At 35.3% G+C, this 18,051-nt stretch overlaps 1 protein-coding gene across 1 annotated transcript; it reads left to right on the top strand.

Annotated features, from left to right (window-relative positions):
• The first annotated feature begins 64 nt into the window (after nt 1-64).
• On the top strand, nt 65-2,833 carry LOC148951966 (uncharacterized). Its single transcript, XM_089089111.1, has 3 exons — nt 65-122; nt 858-1,592; nt 1,678-2,833. The coding sequence occupies exons 1-3, from the start codon at nt 65-67 to the stop codon at nt 2,043-2,045; spliced, it is 1,161 nt and encodes a 386-aa protein (XP_088945237.1). The 3' UTR covers nt 2,046-2,833.
• Nucleotides 2,834-18,051: the final 15,218 nt, after the last annotated feature.

Genomic DNA, 18,051 nt, shown 5'->3' with positions numbered 1-18,051 from the left:
AAGAATTGTTATAAATTGCAGCCACATACCCGGAAGAAAGAATTTTTATTTGAATTGTTTAAGTATGCAGAACTTCAGATTGGTTAAAGGGGAGCGTAATTGCGGAATGTTTTTCTCCAGAGGTGAATAACAAAGGGGAATTTGCAAATATTTTAATGCTATTTTTTAAGTACTATTAAGCTGTACCTAGAACCTACTTGTCATCAAATATCTCAATATAATGGCCGTTTCTATCGCAAGAATTTTTTGCTGAAATCAGTGTTCCGAAATTTTTGTGTCTCAAAGGAGTGTCCCAAATACGCAAAAATAATTAAGGTGGATATAAAGAAAAATAAAGTAAATATCCTGCAAAGAAATGCTATTTGTCAACAAAAAGCTGAAATTTCTATTCAGCACAAACATAAGTTTGTTCAAAAATCAGAATAAAAAGGGGATAGTTGACCATTTTCCTACAAATGTCCATCCTCAGAACTTCACTTTTAATTACTGCTGCTTACAATTTTATTGCTTCAATGGCCCTTAGACTTGCGGTAATTATGTCGCGAAATTATTCTTCTAAGTAAATATTATAAAAGAAAATTTTTGACTTGTTAGATTCAGAAAGTTTCTATATATTGAATTTACAAGTTTTTCCATTAAAACTTGCCAATAAAAGTATCTCAAAAAGTAAAATAAGAAAATAATAGATTTATTTATTTGTTAAAACCTTTCTAACCATCTAAGATGGTTTTTTTTTGTTTTGTTTTTTTCTATAGAGGCAGTATTTATGTAATGTTTTTTTTTCATTTAATGTTGCTTTAATTTATGTTTATTTGATCTCTTTTTGTTTTATTTAATTATATTTTTTTTTATTTCAGGGTTAATCTGTTCTACCGTAGACTGTTCTGATGGCAGTACTCTACAGCAACTCTCAGGCCCAAAACCGATTGTTATAGTGAGAAAACTGAAAAAGAGGGCTATAGAAGAATTAACAGTAGGTATCTGGCGGTGTGTTTCCTATGGAAAAGCAGATAAATCCTTTCTAATGCTAGATCTTCACATAGACACCGGCTGTGAAAAACTTTCACCTATAGAATGTGTTGCCTGTCCAGCTATAGTTCACGATTATATGGATTTCGTTGTTCGTGTCCTGGATCACCGAATGGGGAGAAGAAGAAGATGTCCTATATGTTTGCGAGAATTCGTTGATAACATGAGACAACATTTTTTTTTGCAAGGACACTTTTCGCAAAATGTCTTTGGACTAAACATGCAAGGGAATGTATCGCTAGTTTCTCCACAGGATCCATCTACTAGTGTCTCCTTAAATTTGTTTGAATCTAAAACTGAAGCAAAAGACTTAAATAATCAGAAAACATGTTTGAATAGTCGCTTGTTTAGGAAAAAGCGGAAAAAAAATAAAAGACGTAAGGTAACGCATACTGGACAAAAACTTCACAACTGTGGGGTGTGTCAGAAGATTTTTTCTAGATCCAGCCATTTGTATAAGCACCGAAGAGTGCATACATGTGAGAGACCATATAAATGTGAAACATGTCAGAAGAGTTTTTCTACATCAGACTCTTTGAATAGTCACCAAAGAATGCATGCAGGTGAGAGACCGTATAAGTGTGATACATGTCACAAGAGTTTTTCTGTCGTCTTGTAATTTGCATAGGCACCAAAGAGTACATACAGGTGAGAGACCATATAAATGTGATACATGTCAGAAGAGTTTTTCTGAATCGGGCAATTTGTATGCACACCAAAGAGTCCATACAGGTGAGAGACCATATAAATGTGATATATGTCAGAAGAGTTTTTCTCAATCAGGCTCTTTGAATAAGCACCAAAGAATACATTCAGATGAGAGACCATACAAATGTGACATATGTCAGAAGGGTTTTTCTGAATCGGGCTCTTTGAAAACGCACCAAAGAGTGCATACAGGTGAGAGACCATATAAATGTGATACATGTCAGAAGAGTTTTTCTCAGTCAGGCTCTTTGAAAATCCACCGAAGAATACATACAGGTGACAGACCATATAAATTTGATGAGTTATAGAAGAGTTTTACTGAACAGAGCATTTTCATTAGACATCAAAGAATTCATACTGATAGTACTTAAGAGTATTCCATTTGATTTATCATCAGACAACTCATTCTAGGAAAAGAGCGAGTATTTATCAAACAGTTCGTGGTAACAAACTTAAGTAATTAGCAACTGAGCTCAATAATAACCGAAACTCTAAAAACAGAATTTTGATATCAATAGAAGTATCAAAAGAATCAGCTTGTTATGCTGATTCCAAATATATAATTAAGTGTACTTCTACCCATCAAAAGTTACGAGCCTGAGAAAATTTGCCTGATTTTTGAAATAGGGGGAAAACACCCCCTAAATGTCAAGGAATCTTGATAAAAATTACACCATCAGATCCTTCGTAACTGAGAACCCTGTTGTAGAAGTTTCAAGCTGCTATATACAACAATTTGGAATTTTTTTATTTTTGCCAGAAGAAAGATCGTGGATTTGTGTTCATTTGTTGTTTTTTTTTTGTTTTGTTTTTTCCAGGGATGATCTTATTGATAAAATGGTCCTAGAAAATTGGAAGAAAGTGTATTCGAACGGAAATTAAAATTTCTAGTGCCCTTTCTAACTGAAAAAAGACTGGAGGGTAACTGGCCCCCTCCCACAGCCATTTATTTGTCAAAGGTATCTGATCAAAATTTTAAGGTAGCCATTTTGTTCAGTATAGTTTAAAGATCAAATAAATATGTCTCTAGGGATAAAATGACCTTCCACACTCCGTGGAGAGAGGCCTGAAATTTACGTATAGTGATTGCTATTGGGAAATATACAGATATTTTTTTTTTGGGGGGGGGGGGGGTGTGGGGTTGTGTTGGATTTCCATTGGGACAGTCTTCCTTGGGGAGGGACAGTCTTCCTTTGGGAGGGAGTCAGTCTTCCTTGGGGAGGGGAGGGAACGAACAGAAATTATTCTGTATATGAAGTGTTGCCCCCTCTTGAATATTTTGCTCGTTACGCTAAAGTCTGACTGTTTGTCCCAACCTTTTAAGAACGGCTACTGAAGTACTTTTTTAAAAGTGCTAACAGCTTTAGCTAATTCATCAGACAACTCATTCTAGGAAAAGATTGAATCTTTATAAACAAAAAGTTATCGTTTTCCATTAGTTTCAAAACAAAACCCAAATCTCAAGTATGTAAGAATAATATGCTGTACTTTAATAAATATTTGTAGGAATATATTAAAATAAATATTTTGAAAAAGCGTTTAATAATTACATTTGTTTCTGCTACTGAATTATTGAGTCGATACCGTGTGTCCGTAAAAGATTTCAAATATGCAAAATAAATAAGAGATCGAATGGGGATAAATGTTTTTATTAGACAGTGACAATTCGCAAAAATACTGGATATTTCGGTTACATTCACAGTGACCTTCATTTGAGAAATAGTGCTGATCAGCAGAAGGATGTATCTCTATTCAAATTTTATTGATCGTCATGGAAAGGTAGTTTCCATGTAATAGGTCTTCGAAATTACCTATTATGTGAAATCGTATGACTGAATTTAAGTATTCAAATTAAAGCCATTTGGTAGCTGGATTCCAGGTACGAAATCATCGCCAATCTACTTGTGCCTGTATCGAATTTATATTTACGCAAGGGCACCCAAATGAAAAAATTCCTCGTTTTGCACCCTTAAACATCCCATCTTCTGATTAGTTTGAAATATACTCTTCTTCCCAATATAACATCAGCTAGTTTGCTTGTAATTCTTTTTGAAATGTAATAGATCCCGTTTTACGTTTTCAATGGAATCAATTTTATATTAATCAATTTTATATTATTTATTGATAGAATACATCATGATACATCAACACATTGAAATTTCATGTTTCATTTGTCGCATTTACTTTTCATTTAAGTCATATGTCACTGAGTTCTGTAATGTCTAGTTTTTTCTTATTTAGTTAAATTGTGATTGTTTTTTTAATAAAACGGTTTTTTGGTAATAGATTATTGTAAAAATTGATTATGAGTCTTCTAGCTGCTTCAAAGTAATTCCAGCTTTGTGGCCTGACTGTAGCAAAAGAATGGCAAGAGTATTGCAAATCTATCTCTTGCTTATTGCTTGCTAGTCTACTGCCTTTGTACAGCCTAGGGTTGGGAACTGAACCGTGGAATTCTTCTGTATCCGATAGTTTATTTATGAGTCATCAAAAGAGGCTTCCAAGACAAATTAAGGCTACATGATTCTTTATCTTGCAATTCAAGCTGGATACAGCTTTCACATGTCTGTGTTTAAGGAAATACATCCTTAGAGTCGTGATTTTAGCAAAGATTTCCACTTGGAGGAGGTATCTGCTAATTAAAATAAGGATCTTAACTGTGCAAGAGTCTTTTTCGGCTATTAGATTTACTTGGGCGCAAAGCACAAGTCTGAAAGCACGTGAAAACTGCATAGTACGGTATCTTAGAAAAGGTAACTTTGAACTAATTATCTTGAAAAAATCGAGAATTTGTTGTGATATTTTTGTTTAAACTTGTATTTACTCAACACCATTTTTGGTGGTTGGGGAATGTGTCATTTTGTAACGAATGGGAACTGTCCCAAACTGCCGATGTTCATATTGTGAAAACTGTACAAATATTTAACAGATACCTCTTGGTGTTTTTAATGAACACTGAAAACCTTGACAAGTTGATTTGAGCACTAGTTGGAGGAGTTTGAATTCCTGTGCCATCAAACCTACAGTTTGAAAAAAAACATGATTTTTTCATAGAAATAATTACTTCTAAAATTAAAAGGTTAAGAAAGGTCAAATTAATGAAGTATCAGATGACCAAAGTCAGGATCAAATAAAAATCTCGTGTCATGAGTCGAAGGACTGGAAAACCCCCTTCTACTTGGTCGGTACGGATGGATGCTGAGTCTTTCATCCTGGAGAAATGAAGGACCTATCCTTTTCTTTCCACAGGCAGATTACGTTCAGCAAGCCGTTAGAAGAAAGAGTATATACCTCCAACACCAGAAAATATTTATAAATACAACCCATGAGGAATTTTACGACCAATGTCCATCCACACAGGCTGGTGGGTTATACAAACGCGTTTTGGCTACTCCCCCACTTGACAATAGAAGGGTCAACGCCAACTGGCTCATTAACTTCCGTTTCAGACTCCCACTCGCATCCTGATACGTCAGTCGTATAGAACTCACCAGTCGACTCTTCTGCAACCCTGATGCTTCTCTCCGGTGCAATGCTAAGACGTTTGTGTGGGATATTCATTGCGTGTTTGTCAAATCTGCGGGTTCACAAGACAATGAAACTGCTGATATCGTCCACAATTTCTATTGGAGTTATTTGGGCCGTAATTGGGTATTCTCGGATAACTGGAGCTTGAGAAGCAACTGGTGAAGTCATTCTTAAAATTTACTTTCCCATTTGATTCTAGATTTTCCAGGAGCTATATTCATTGGAGCAAGAAAAGCAACGTCATGTGGTTGCAGTATATTTGTAGTGTTTGATGGAGGGCATACAAATTGATTGTTGTCTTCTCTACAGACTTTCAAAACGGGCAAAAAAGGGGGAAAACAAATTGTCATCCAACAAAATATTCACCCTTGCTCTTTTTTCCGGATGGGCATTTGGCACGTCTTCTCACAATAGAATTATATTTTTCGAGGTTGTCTCTCCTGTCAGTCTTGTCGTAATTGTAATTATTCGATAAAGGCATATCCTGAGTAGTCACTGTGTAATGGGATAGATTCTCAAAAAAATATACATCAAAATTCCCCAATTAAAGTTACCCCAGTAAAGTAATAACACCCAAGAATGTAAATCCGAAAATTCAAGTAGCCTACAAATCAAACAAATATCAAACGTTCAATTTAAAATACTGAAATAAACGTAGTTAATCAAACAAAAAATTTTTCCCACAGAAAATGTAATAAGTAAATCTAACTCCTCGTCTCCAAAGTATCCAATAAATATTAGCTTGACCAAATCTTATACGACAGATAACTAACACCTGTGTTGGAATAATAAGAGCTCGAAAATACCAAATTGTCAACAAAGTAAGATTTACAATACAAAAAAAGTAGTCACTCGAGATGCAAAATATATTTGCTTAAGCTAATTGCATTTTTCTGGATACTAAATTTAAAACTGGGTATCTTAGTGAAATTAATTTGTATTATCCTTTAAAAACTTTAAAATAAATAAAATATAAGTCTTCTGAAAATTAAGCGACACCCTGCTGGGAAAATGTTACAATATAAAACTTTGATCGTTCGAAAAAATTCTAAAATGATAGCTTAAAAGTCATAAATTAAGCGACACCTGCTGGCAAAATGTTGCAGTATAGAATTTTTAGTTTCTAGAAAAATTCCAGAGTGACATCTTGAAGGTCATAAACAGTAATTAAACCTAAGGGGCTCATTGGTGCAAGCCAGTCCAATAGTAAGGTAGAACACATAGTGCAGCCAATAAGGACCGAATCAATATACTTTTAGCAACGCCTAAACGCAACCTCCGGCATAGTTGCAGTGGATAGATAGTTAGAACTTATCAATTTTGCGCCAGTCTTCTACAGTTTTAGAGTTCAGTTTGAGTCTTACACCAGTCTTCTAACAATTTTTTGATCAGTTTTTAACCATGATTGCGTGGTAATAAAATTTTGCAGCGTACAAACTTTGATTTATTTCGTCTCAGTCACGATTTGTACTAGAGACCTGTGTTTCTAACTCGTTGATACAATCAAAGCTCTGCGAATGTTATGTAAGTAACAATAAATGTATCAATACTTTATCTTCTGCTCTTGTGTTGATATTTCTCAAGCCTGTTAGTCCTTGTGGCTCCACTCGCTCCTAAGGGAAACTGAAACTCATCAATCTGATTTCGACTCAGCATGGCCGTTAATATAAGCTCCCTACATGTACTCCTAGATTAAGCCCCCCACCCTAGAAGTTCAGCCTCCACTCAGGTAAGCCACTCGCGGATCGCCTGCCAAGAGTTTAGTTTTGAAACCTCCCCATTAGTATAAACTTTTCATATATAAGAACCACCCATTAAGGAGTGGCACTTATCATTTTAAAAGAAACCCCCCCAGTAGAATTGGCGCGGTCGGTTTAATGGAGCAAAAACACAAGGACAACATTGAAAACAAAAAAGGGAAAATTGTTGAGAAATATTACCCACAAGAAAATTTTTTTTTCTCTTTGCATGCATGAAGTGTAATATTGTTTACATATTTTTAAGTGCAAATTTTTTTTAGGCCTAAATCCTCTGGAAATAGTATCAAAAGAGAGTGCATGTAATTAAAAAAAAAATATCAATTTTAAAAAAAATATCAAACAACTAAAAACCAGTACCAAATTTTAACCCATCAAAAAAAAAAAAAACAATATGTCGTTATATCAAAACACACAGTTATTAAAGAAAAAACTTATTGCCAAAAGAGTGGAAATATCAAAATCACTACCCCCATACATTCGAGACACGGATGTAGAGTAATTTATTATCCAATTAAATCAATTTGTATTGGTAACTCAAACAGAATTAAAATTGTTAGTAAGCACGTTGATAATCATGCTTCAGGGGCAGGCTCTAACTTTCATAAAACAAATGCAAAATACGGTAGTGGAGATTAAAAATCTTCCTATAAACTCAATAGAAAAAGTACTAAAAGCGTTCCGAGAAATATTCATTGAAAACAGTTCAACACACAAACTAAATCATAGTATGGTTTGTTTCGACGAAACACAAAATGTTAGAGAATACCTGCACAAAGTAATGGTATCTATTGAAGCCAAGTACGGAAAAGAGTTTGGTCCCTTATACGATAAAATCGTATTAAATGCTTTCATGCAAGGATTAAGCCCCAAACTGTACCGAATGTTGATATCAAAGAATATCTGAACTTTAGAGCTAGCAGTCCAGGAAGTAGAGAGAATAATAGAAATTGACTCAATTGTGGCGAACCACAATACGTCAAGGATAAACAACGTAGAAAATTCAACTCCGGGATGATCAAGAGCACTTTCCGCAAATTTCTTTCCAAGAGACAACTCACCCAAACCAAACCAAAATAGATCCCCAACCCCTACGAGACAAGGAATGGTACGTACCCACAAATGCAACAAACTACATACAGAACCCTCCAATTATATGCTATGCATGTAATAAACAAGGACATATTGCCAGGGACTGCCATACTAGAAATAACTTCACACAAGTAGCCGCTAATTTTACTAACCGTTTGTTCGGGAGACCAAACTTAAACGCCAATGGGGCAGGAAGCTATAGAAATAATCCCCCACGTCTCACCTCGTACCGCAACTCGTACCAACAAGGATTTGTACACACGAATCCTTCCCAATATACGAATCCCCAAACACAAACCTATACAAATCATTCCCCCAACCGACAAAATAATTATCGGTTCCCCAACTCAAACACGCGACAGAACATGTACCAATTTAAGTCATGAACAGTGTATCCAACTAGATTCAACAGAAATACAACTGATAACAGAAGAAATTTTTTCCCGACGGGTAACGAAAGAAATTTTTCGTCAAGACAAAATGAACAAATGCCGCGAGCTGTCGGCACGAGAAACTTTAACCTACGCAATAATACGTGGCAAACAAGACAATCAAATGTCAATCCACTTGGAACTTCACTAGCTTGTGAAATTCCCACCGAACCCCAATGTCAAACCCCAACTTATCAAATAAGCGCACAGGGAAACGAATTAGGCCCCCAAGAAACTGACTTGGGACCCGGGCTGCCAATATATCTTGTATGTCCAACCCATTGATTGTCCCTTCTCTTCGTGATAACGATGATACACTACCGTTATTGAACAAATATAGCGTTGCGAGCATTAACTTCAGAGCATTAATAGATGCTGGCGCATCTGTTAATATAATAAATTCAAATGTATTTAATAGACTACCAGTATATATTAAACGACGGAAAAATTTCAATATTCCAAATTTAACAAGTGTCACGGGGCATAGGCTGGAAGCTATAGGCTCCATATGCCTAGATGTGATAAAAGACAATAGGATCTTTTCTACAAATTTCATAATCTGCAAAAATTTCCCATACGAGGCTATAATTGGTGCTAATTTTCTAAAATCTAATAAAGTGTTATTAGATATAGCAAATAACAGACTCGTGTATCCATACGATCCTATTCTTCAACGCGTGGAGAGAGGGGAAGCAACAGTGAATAGAATCAAATCTTTTATACCTCAGGTTACGTCATTTTCTCCCACGGGACGAGAAAGAAAATCAAGCGGCAAATGGATCGAGTCAGTAAAAACAAAAATAGGAAAAATGCAAGAGTATAGACAAAAAGAGATAAAGAAAATAACTGAATTGTGGAATGAAATAATAAATCCAAACACTGTTGTAAGGGGAAAAGACTTGGAATCACCCTTACAATCAACCTCAAAAGCGGAAGACTTGACGCAACCAAGCGACAACCTCAACTTAATAGAAAATAACTCGGAAGAGAAATATTATGGGTTCGCAGTACGTAAAACAAAAATTCCCCCAAATAATATGCAACAAGTGCAAATCTCTCAAATGGTCACCCCCGTAAACGACAATTCTGAAATTTGGTTCGCATCCCCGTGTAAAGAATTTCCAGAAAATCTATTTTGTCAAGAACATATTATCTCATATGAAAAAATCGGAGGTTTTATTTGGTTAAATAACACGCATGAAAACGATATGATTACAACGAAAAAAGGAACATGTCTCGTGGAAATACAGGTTATTTCTGAGCATGAGCTAAACAAATGGAGAGACTCCAAGGAAAGCTTAGTTAATAATATTGGAACTAGCAATCCAAAGAATAGGTACCCCCTAACAAAACCCCAATTTTTTGAAAAATTTAAATTAGATCATATCCAAGATACGCAATTAAAGGAAAAGTTATGTGAATTACTTTGGAACTTTAGAGATATTTTTTCTACATGTGAGGAAGACATCGGGTTGATACCATTTTATCAACACTATCCAAACCACAGGGTTACCTGTAGCTAAACAGCCCTATCGCATCCCCCATCCCTACAAAGGCTGGTTAAAAAATAAAATCCGCGAGTTAGAAAGAAATAATATAATACGGCCGAGTATAAGCCCGTATTCAGCCCCCGTTATACTAGTACCAAAAAAGAACAAGGACCTTAGGCTTGTAGTAGATTATAGAGCATTAAATAAGCAAGCAGTAAGTGACAAATTTCCCCTGCCCCGAATTGATGAAATCCTAGACTCCATTTCAACCAAAAATAAAATTTTTACATCTCTTGACCTCACGCAAGGTTATCATCAGGTTAAGATAGCAGATGATGTCGTCTATAAAACGGCCTTTTCAACGACGGAATGTGGTTCTTATGAATATTTGAGAGTACCCTTTGGACTCAAAACTAGTTCAAGTGTATTATGTAGACCCCTATTACACTTATTACGAGGCATAGAAAATATTATCTATTTTGTGGATGATGTTATTTGTGTGGGAGAAACGCCAGAGGACCATTTAAATACATTAACCAAAGTTTTCGAAAAATTCAGAGAGGGTAATTTGAAATGTAGACCGGAAAAAGTAAATTTGTTTCAATCCGAAATAAAATTCTTAGGAATGATAGTGACCCAAGGTCAAATATCACCGGACCCTTAGAAGATAAAATGTATAGAAAATGTTAAGCCACCAAAAACCATAAAATAATTAAGATTCGTCATGGTTTAAACAGTTATTTTAGAATATTTATACGCAATTACGCCCAAATCGCACAACCCCTTACAGATCTCACTCAAGGGACTTCCCAAAACGTTACCTTGTCTCAGGAAGCGCAAACTTCTTTAGACAATCTCAAGAAAGCTCTTACTTCTGAACCAATATTAGCGTTACCAGACTTTGAAAAAGGAACATTTGTGGTTACCACCGATGCTTCAGCCCTAGGTATCGGTGCAATCCTGTCTCAAATAATCCCTGTGGACAACAACCCCGAATCCCAACAGGATTCCCCTTAATAGATAGAGAAGGGAATACGCTACTCAAGCAGAATCCTAACCAAAGGCGGCAGTAGTTATTCGGCAACGCACTTAGAGTTACTATCTATAATTTACCACTTAGACAAATTCAGACATTATGTAGTAGGTCGAAAATTTAAGTTGCGTTCGGACCATAAAAGCTTACAGTACCTAAGCACATTCAAGAATCCAACCAGAATTTTAGCGCGATGGATAATGAAAATCCAGGATCTAGATTACGAATTTGAACACGTGACCGGTAAAAAGAATGCCCCTTGCGATTACCTAAGTAGATACCCTGAGAATAACTCTTCAGATAATGAAACTAAACAAATAAATGCCATTAATCCCAGTAAACAAAACAAAAGAAGAATATACCAAAAATCCTTACAGAAGAAAAAGGACCACGAGTAATTCCCTTATCCCTAGCCAATATTAAAAGAAACCAAGTTAAGGATGAAATGTGTTTGACTCTCATTAATTACTTTGTGAATTCAGATAATCTCCCTGATAAGTTCAGAGCCCTAAGACGGGAAATAGATAATTTTTATTATGACTTTGACGAAGAAATCCTTTGCAGGATAGTAACAGGCGAAACGAATAGAAATCAAACCTTGATAATCCCAGTGCTCCCCCAAAACTTAATAATACCTGCCTTTGAGTACTTCCATTCGGAAATAGGCGGACACTTAGGAATAACCAAAACATTTCACAAGTTAAAACAATACTTTTATGTTCCGTCGGCATTAACAAAACTCAAAGATTTTATAAGTACATGTGAAGCTTGTAACTTAAGAAAAAATCCTCAAACGTACCCTAATCCCCCCTTGGGAAGAGTGCCAATAGCAAGGTTCCCTTTCGACATCGTTTCATTTGACCTTTTTGGTACAAGTGGAGGATTACCTGTTTCTAATGGAGGTCATACTTGCGTCCTCTCAGTAATAGACCATTTTACCGGTTTCACTTTTGCCAAAGCATTGAAAAATCAAGGCGCATATGCCACAAGCAAAGTCTTAGCAAAAATATTTTTAGAGTTTGGCGTTCCTCAACGGGTCATTAGCGACAATGGATCTAACTTCGTTTCTAAAGTAACAAAGGATTTAATGAGTTTCCTTAAAATAGAAAAACTAGTAACCTCTCCCTACCATCCCCAAGCTAATGGAAAAATTGAAAATAGGCACAAAATATTTTCCAACGTTTTGAGTATTTATTCAAAGGACAACCGAAACGATTGGGATTTGTATCTACCCTACCTGACCAATGTAATTAACACCGCTTACTCAGAAGCGACCAAGGATAATCCATTTTTTCTTTTGTTCGGACGCTACTATAATATACACTACCGATAGATCATTTATTAGAGGCAGTATTGCAGTGATACAGGTTAACTTAGAAAGTGCCCTGTGAATAAGATGAGAAGAACCTATAAAGTGTTTAGAAAGGATTTAAAAAAGTGTAAGAGGAGCCATGAGCGGAGAAATTAGTCTAAGATCAAGTGAACCACAAATTTCATTGTGGGTAACCGTGTCTATCTAAAAAATGAAACCAAACCGGAAGGCAAAAAACTTTCCAATAAATATTCAGGACCCTACAGAATAATCAAAAAATATGACAACGATTTTACTTTTAAAATGATAAATCCAGAAAACGGAAGAACATACAAAGCACATGTAAGCCGTATAAAAGGTACCAAATACCCCGTTAAGTGGGCACCCGAACCCTAATCTTCAGATTCATCAAACGCGGAAAATCAATTTCCTAAGTCCAGGCTATCCGAACTAAAACCCTTTAATTTCAAACAAAACCATTTTGAAAACAATAGCGAGGAGGAAGATTTTGAAGAATTTTTGGCCATGAAAAATCTAGTCATCCCTAAAAGAAAACCTTTAATACCCATGCCTGCAAGGACCCCAAAAAGCCCAGAGAGCTCATCCACAGAAAACTCGGAGCAAGAATTGGATTATACGCTGTCGCCAAAAACCCAATTTTTCCCCGATAGAATTTCAACTCCATGTCCCCCCAAAAGGTTTCCCGATGATATGGTATCCCCAGCACCCCCAATAGAAAGACCCCTGTCGCTACAGGAAGAGCTAAACAGAGCCATGGAAACCCCAGGAGCAAAAAGGAGGAAAACTCCTCCTAAGGATACAAGTACGAAAAGCTTGAGAGAGGTCGTGGACATCATTAATTATCCGATAAAAACAAGGCAAAGTACCTTGCCGTGGACACAGGAACACCCCGAAGATGAAAACTTGGGACAGTACCATCAAATAACGGTATCTAAAGTAAAACCCAAAGAATCTCACTCCTGGAAACAGACCATGCTACGTAATACTCCTCACCCCCCAGAAGATATGGCATTCAAGCAGTGGAGACATTCTCCAAAAGTATTTGACTCCACCCAAAGTTCCCAAGAATCTTTTAACTCCCCCGAAACAGGACCTCAGCATGAGGAAATGAAAAATAAACCCTCACCCTCTAGAGCAGATGAGATATATGAAGCAAGGGTAGGAGATTCCTCTCAATCGCAAAGGACCGCCCCCAAAGACCCGAATAATGAATCTTCAGATACTAGCTCTAATGAGTCCGATGATGAATCAGATCCTGACTACCCCCAGAACGCACCAAAACACAAACAGGCTTCTGCCGCGGCCCATGCGAAAGCCGCAAAATTAAAAGGTCAAAAATACCTACTAAAACAGTATAAGAAATTTGATATGATCTCTATGTGAAAACCAAAAAGGAATAAAAAACAAGAGGGCGAACAGGAAATTACCACGAAATCTGGCAGAATTAGCAAGAGACCGGACAAATGGAGGTACGTCTAGGAAACAAGTACCCCCAAAAAAAATTATAAAGGAATATTAAATCAAAATGAGCAGTTAAAAAAAAAATTAAACCAGAATATATGAGTAAGACATCACGATAAAAGTCTCCCATAAAAGGTCGAAATAAGTCAATAGTTAATTTTTCCAGATAAACTAAACCTCGGCCTGGTAAAGAACACCGAAGATAGAAGAATACCAAGACTTGTTCAAGCCCCCCCCCCCTCCGAAAGAAAAAAAAATACCCAGTGCTACCCCTGTTCGAAACGAAAAACTATGGATCAACTATTTCAAATAAGATCAAAACTTCTCGATGACTCGGCACAATTAGTAGCAGAAAGAGTGAAAATCGAGAATATTATAGAAACCACACTTAAATCTCTTAGTGAAGAGAAGGCTTCCCAAGAAAGAATGAATAAAAGAATAAATGAAATTTTAGTAACTAAACAAATGGATAAGTTGACTGAAGCCCAGTTTATAGAAGTTAAATAACAAACCGCCAAGATCCAAAACGAAATGGAATTGATAAGTGACGCCACGCTATCTGAGGGATATAATTATCCCGACCAGATCCTAACATTGCAAGTATTATACGATAAAATGCAGGAAATTGATAAGAAGGTACAAGATTATAGAAATAGTACTGTTCTGTCTGCGACAATGGCAGTACAAGAAGCCCTGGCGCCCCAACGAACAAAGATCCTAGATTTGCAGCATAAATACGATCACTTAAAAGCACAGAAAGAAATAATTCAGCTTCAACAGGACAGCTTAGAGAAACAACTAAACGAGAACCACGTCCAAATTACCGAAGAACTTCAGAAACAAAGAGATTTCTGCTCAAACCTAGAAAAAACGGTTGCAACATACTTTACTATTGAAATTGACCTACCCCTCAGCCCCCATTTGAAAAATCTTCTTACTAACAGCTACAACGAAGGACCGTCACAACCCGTATATTTTGCGATTCCAAATCAAGCTCGTCACCACCACATAAAACCCCAAGTGGAAACTAATCAACAGAACCCTCCAACAGATAATAATACAATTATGAGGACCCAGTGCCCTGACGCCCAAGAGAATGTTACTACGGGCCACAAGTCCTCGGACGTCTCCGCACCACAAGGAATACCCAATGCACAATTACTGCCAAAAGATAAGGAAAACAAGGAATATCAAACGCGGGAATTAGTCGAACTCAAAAGAAAGAGGTAAAAATGTATATATTACTACAAAAAAAATATGTCTATATTTCCGCTAGCCAAGAATATAGTGTTTTCCTAATAAAAAAAAAGAAAAATAATAATAAATAAAATAAACAAATATATTACAAATTTCTCCCTTATGAGTGAATATATGAGAAATTTATGTAGGAAAATATCTATCCCCCCCCCCAAAAGCTTGGTTGTTTGTACTTAGATATTCGATAAGCTGAGAGTTCACTAGGATAGATCCTACCCCTCGAAGATCAAGTGTAGAATATTTTTTTTTTCAAAAAATAAAATACGGAATCAAATAATACGAAATCTAATCAAATACGTAATTTCAAAAGGTACTAAATTTAATCAAAAGAGAGGATGATCGGAAATAACCACCACCCAAACCTGCCGTAAAGGCTATAAAATACCAAACAACTCAAAATATTCAGCCAAAAAAGTATGTACGCGAGCCACTATCGCATTAATCACCCATCTAGGAAACAATTAGAAAAACAAGCAATTTGCGGCAATATGATAAGCAAGCTTGTCATGGTTACTAGTTAGTTGAGTGTGAATATGTATATATATATATATATATATATGTATACATGTAAGAGAGTAATAATGCGAGGCAAAATTTACCTGCATATAAGGATTTGATGACTTACCTGGTCATAAGTACAGGGTTTTCCGTCAACTTACTTAACAGATGCAGGCCTAATTGATACTTCAAAAATTATCCATGTAAGACTAATAAAGAAAAAAAAGACTCTACAAAAAATTAAATAACTAAAAATAGCTATAAGTAAAATTGTATCTTTTCTGGGTAAAATAGCGAATATTCAATCAGCATATAAGATTCGTGGCCTTTATACGAGCCTTTAAATAAAGTCAATTACTTAAACAAACCCTACAAGTCGCTAAAAAAAAATAAATTCCCTTCTCGCTAATTTTGCCAAGCAAATACCACTTCGGTCAATATTAAAATAATTCTGGAATTCCAATAACCCTTGTAAAGCGTTGATATGATAAGAAATTAACACCAATGATACCAGGCAGAAGCCATTAAAATTTATGGTAGCGTAGTCAAAGTATCTAAGCGTAATATTCTCGAGTTAAGAAACTTTCCCTTTTCATTTCGTAATTAACAAAAAAATTGCTGACCCGTGTACCATGTGTATTTTGAACTAATCGCATACCTATAACCTATAGTTATTTCTCCTAAAAAACTAATAATTAACTAACTTTTATCAACTTTTATTAATAATATTTAACTTTTAATAATTTATTTATTATAAATTAGTTTAAAACAACCCGAAAAAAAAAACAAAAAAAAAACAAATCCATTTCGTAACCTAAATTAACAAAGGAAAATAATTTATAAAATTAATTCAAAAAACAAGAGCAACCCTGAAATGTAAAAATAAACTAAAAATGTAAGATTTAAAATGCCGATCTGGTGCATAAATTTTGACCCATAGAAATGCGATAAATTGTTTAATAAGAGGCATATCCGCAGATACAAGTAAAACAACGAGAGCGGCGTAATTATTAAGTCATAAAAATAGGCCTCTCGACAACCATAAAAAAAAACATATGAAAACCAAAAAGGAAAACTTTTCGGATCGAACCTCTTAAACAATTTGTTTAGTTGAATTTTTGTAGTGGTGTAGTCGAACGCTAATTAAGATATCTGTAGGCCAGGTGTGATAGAACCATGAGTAAAATTAGTTCAACAAGTAATCACTGTAATCATTCTCGAAGATTAAACAGTTTGAAAGACAAAATAAACCTTCCTTAAATCAAGAAAATATATAAGATAGTTAACAAAATTGTAAAATATCGGACCTGCGAATCGAAAATAATACAGATTAAAGCAAAAAAAAAAGAAAAAGCATTGGTTAATCTTCAATTTTTATACTTGAGATGGCCATATATCGAGGAAGCGTTTTGCCATCAAAAATGGTGGTACCAAGAACTTAATTTGTAGCCAATGTCCAAGCTAATTAAAACAGTAATTTTAAAGATAGCAAAAAAAATAGCTTTATTGCTGTGCAGTCGCTAAGTGAAAAATAAAACACTCGCAAAAAAAATTATATAAATAATTTTAGCTGGAAATAATCTTAGAAAGGGCGTTAGAAATGGGACATGGAACCACATGGCTGGTATGATAAAGAATGGCGAGTCTTGCGATAAGACCATTCGCCGATTGTCCAGGTATAACTTATACGCTATATGCATATATATATAAGGAAAAAACAAGTGCGCATTTTTTAATATTTCAATTTTTGATTGCCAACTATTGAGAATATGTTTCCCTAGTAGATAACTTTTTTACAATAAGTTAAGATTGTAAATAACGAGAGCTAAAAAACACCTTAGTTTTGCGATAATTAGCAAAAGCAGTAGAACGCTTACAGCCGATAGGCAAAGAATAATATAACCACCAAAACCGTAAAAATTTGCAACAATAAATTCAACCAATTTTACCTTAAGTAGAGTTAAAGCATACAAATGAACCGCGCAATTAAATTATAAAATAATACCCTGTAAAAAAAAAAAAATAACAAAAAAAAAACGATGCAAAATGTGTAACATACCGCTAGAGACGAGTAGGACTAAATTAAAATAACATAGGCCTGTCGAAATGCTCTAATAACCCAAATAATTCAGATGTAAAGCAATGCAAAAAATAACCAATTAACGCGAAAGGAAGAAAATCCTTCCAAAAATTGACGATTAGTTATAAATACTCACATCACAAGACAGTATTTAAAGATTTCTACTAACCTCATAAGCCAGTTGCGACCCCAGGTTCCTGTTAATCCTTAATTTCCCCAATAAGTAATATGGCGTAATAAATCACATGTTATTCACAATATTTAAGCCTTGTAAAATGACGGTATTTAAGAGTTCAAAAAATGTGCACTCACTAGTGAGCACGTACTTAACTAAAGTTGATAGAACAAAACGAA

The sequence above is a fragment of the Artemia sp. Qi Xiang Cuo genome, chromosome 5 (assembly GCF_049724085.1).
Source record: "Artemia sp. Qi Xiang Cuo chromosome 5, ASM4972408v1, whole genome shotgun sequence".
In the NCBI taxonomy this organism is placed as follows: Eukaryota; Metazoa; Arthropoda; class Branchiopoda; order Anostraca; family Artemiidae; genus Artemia; species Artemia sp. Qi Xiang Cuo.
The sequence above is the reverse complement of the archived record's forward strand: the minus strand, read 5'-3'. Positions and strand labels throughout refer to the sequence as shown.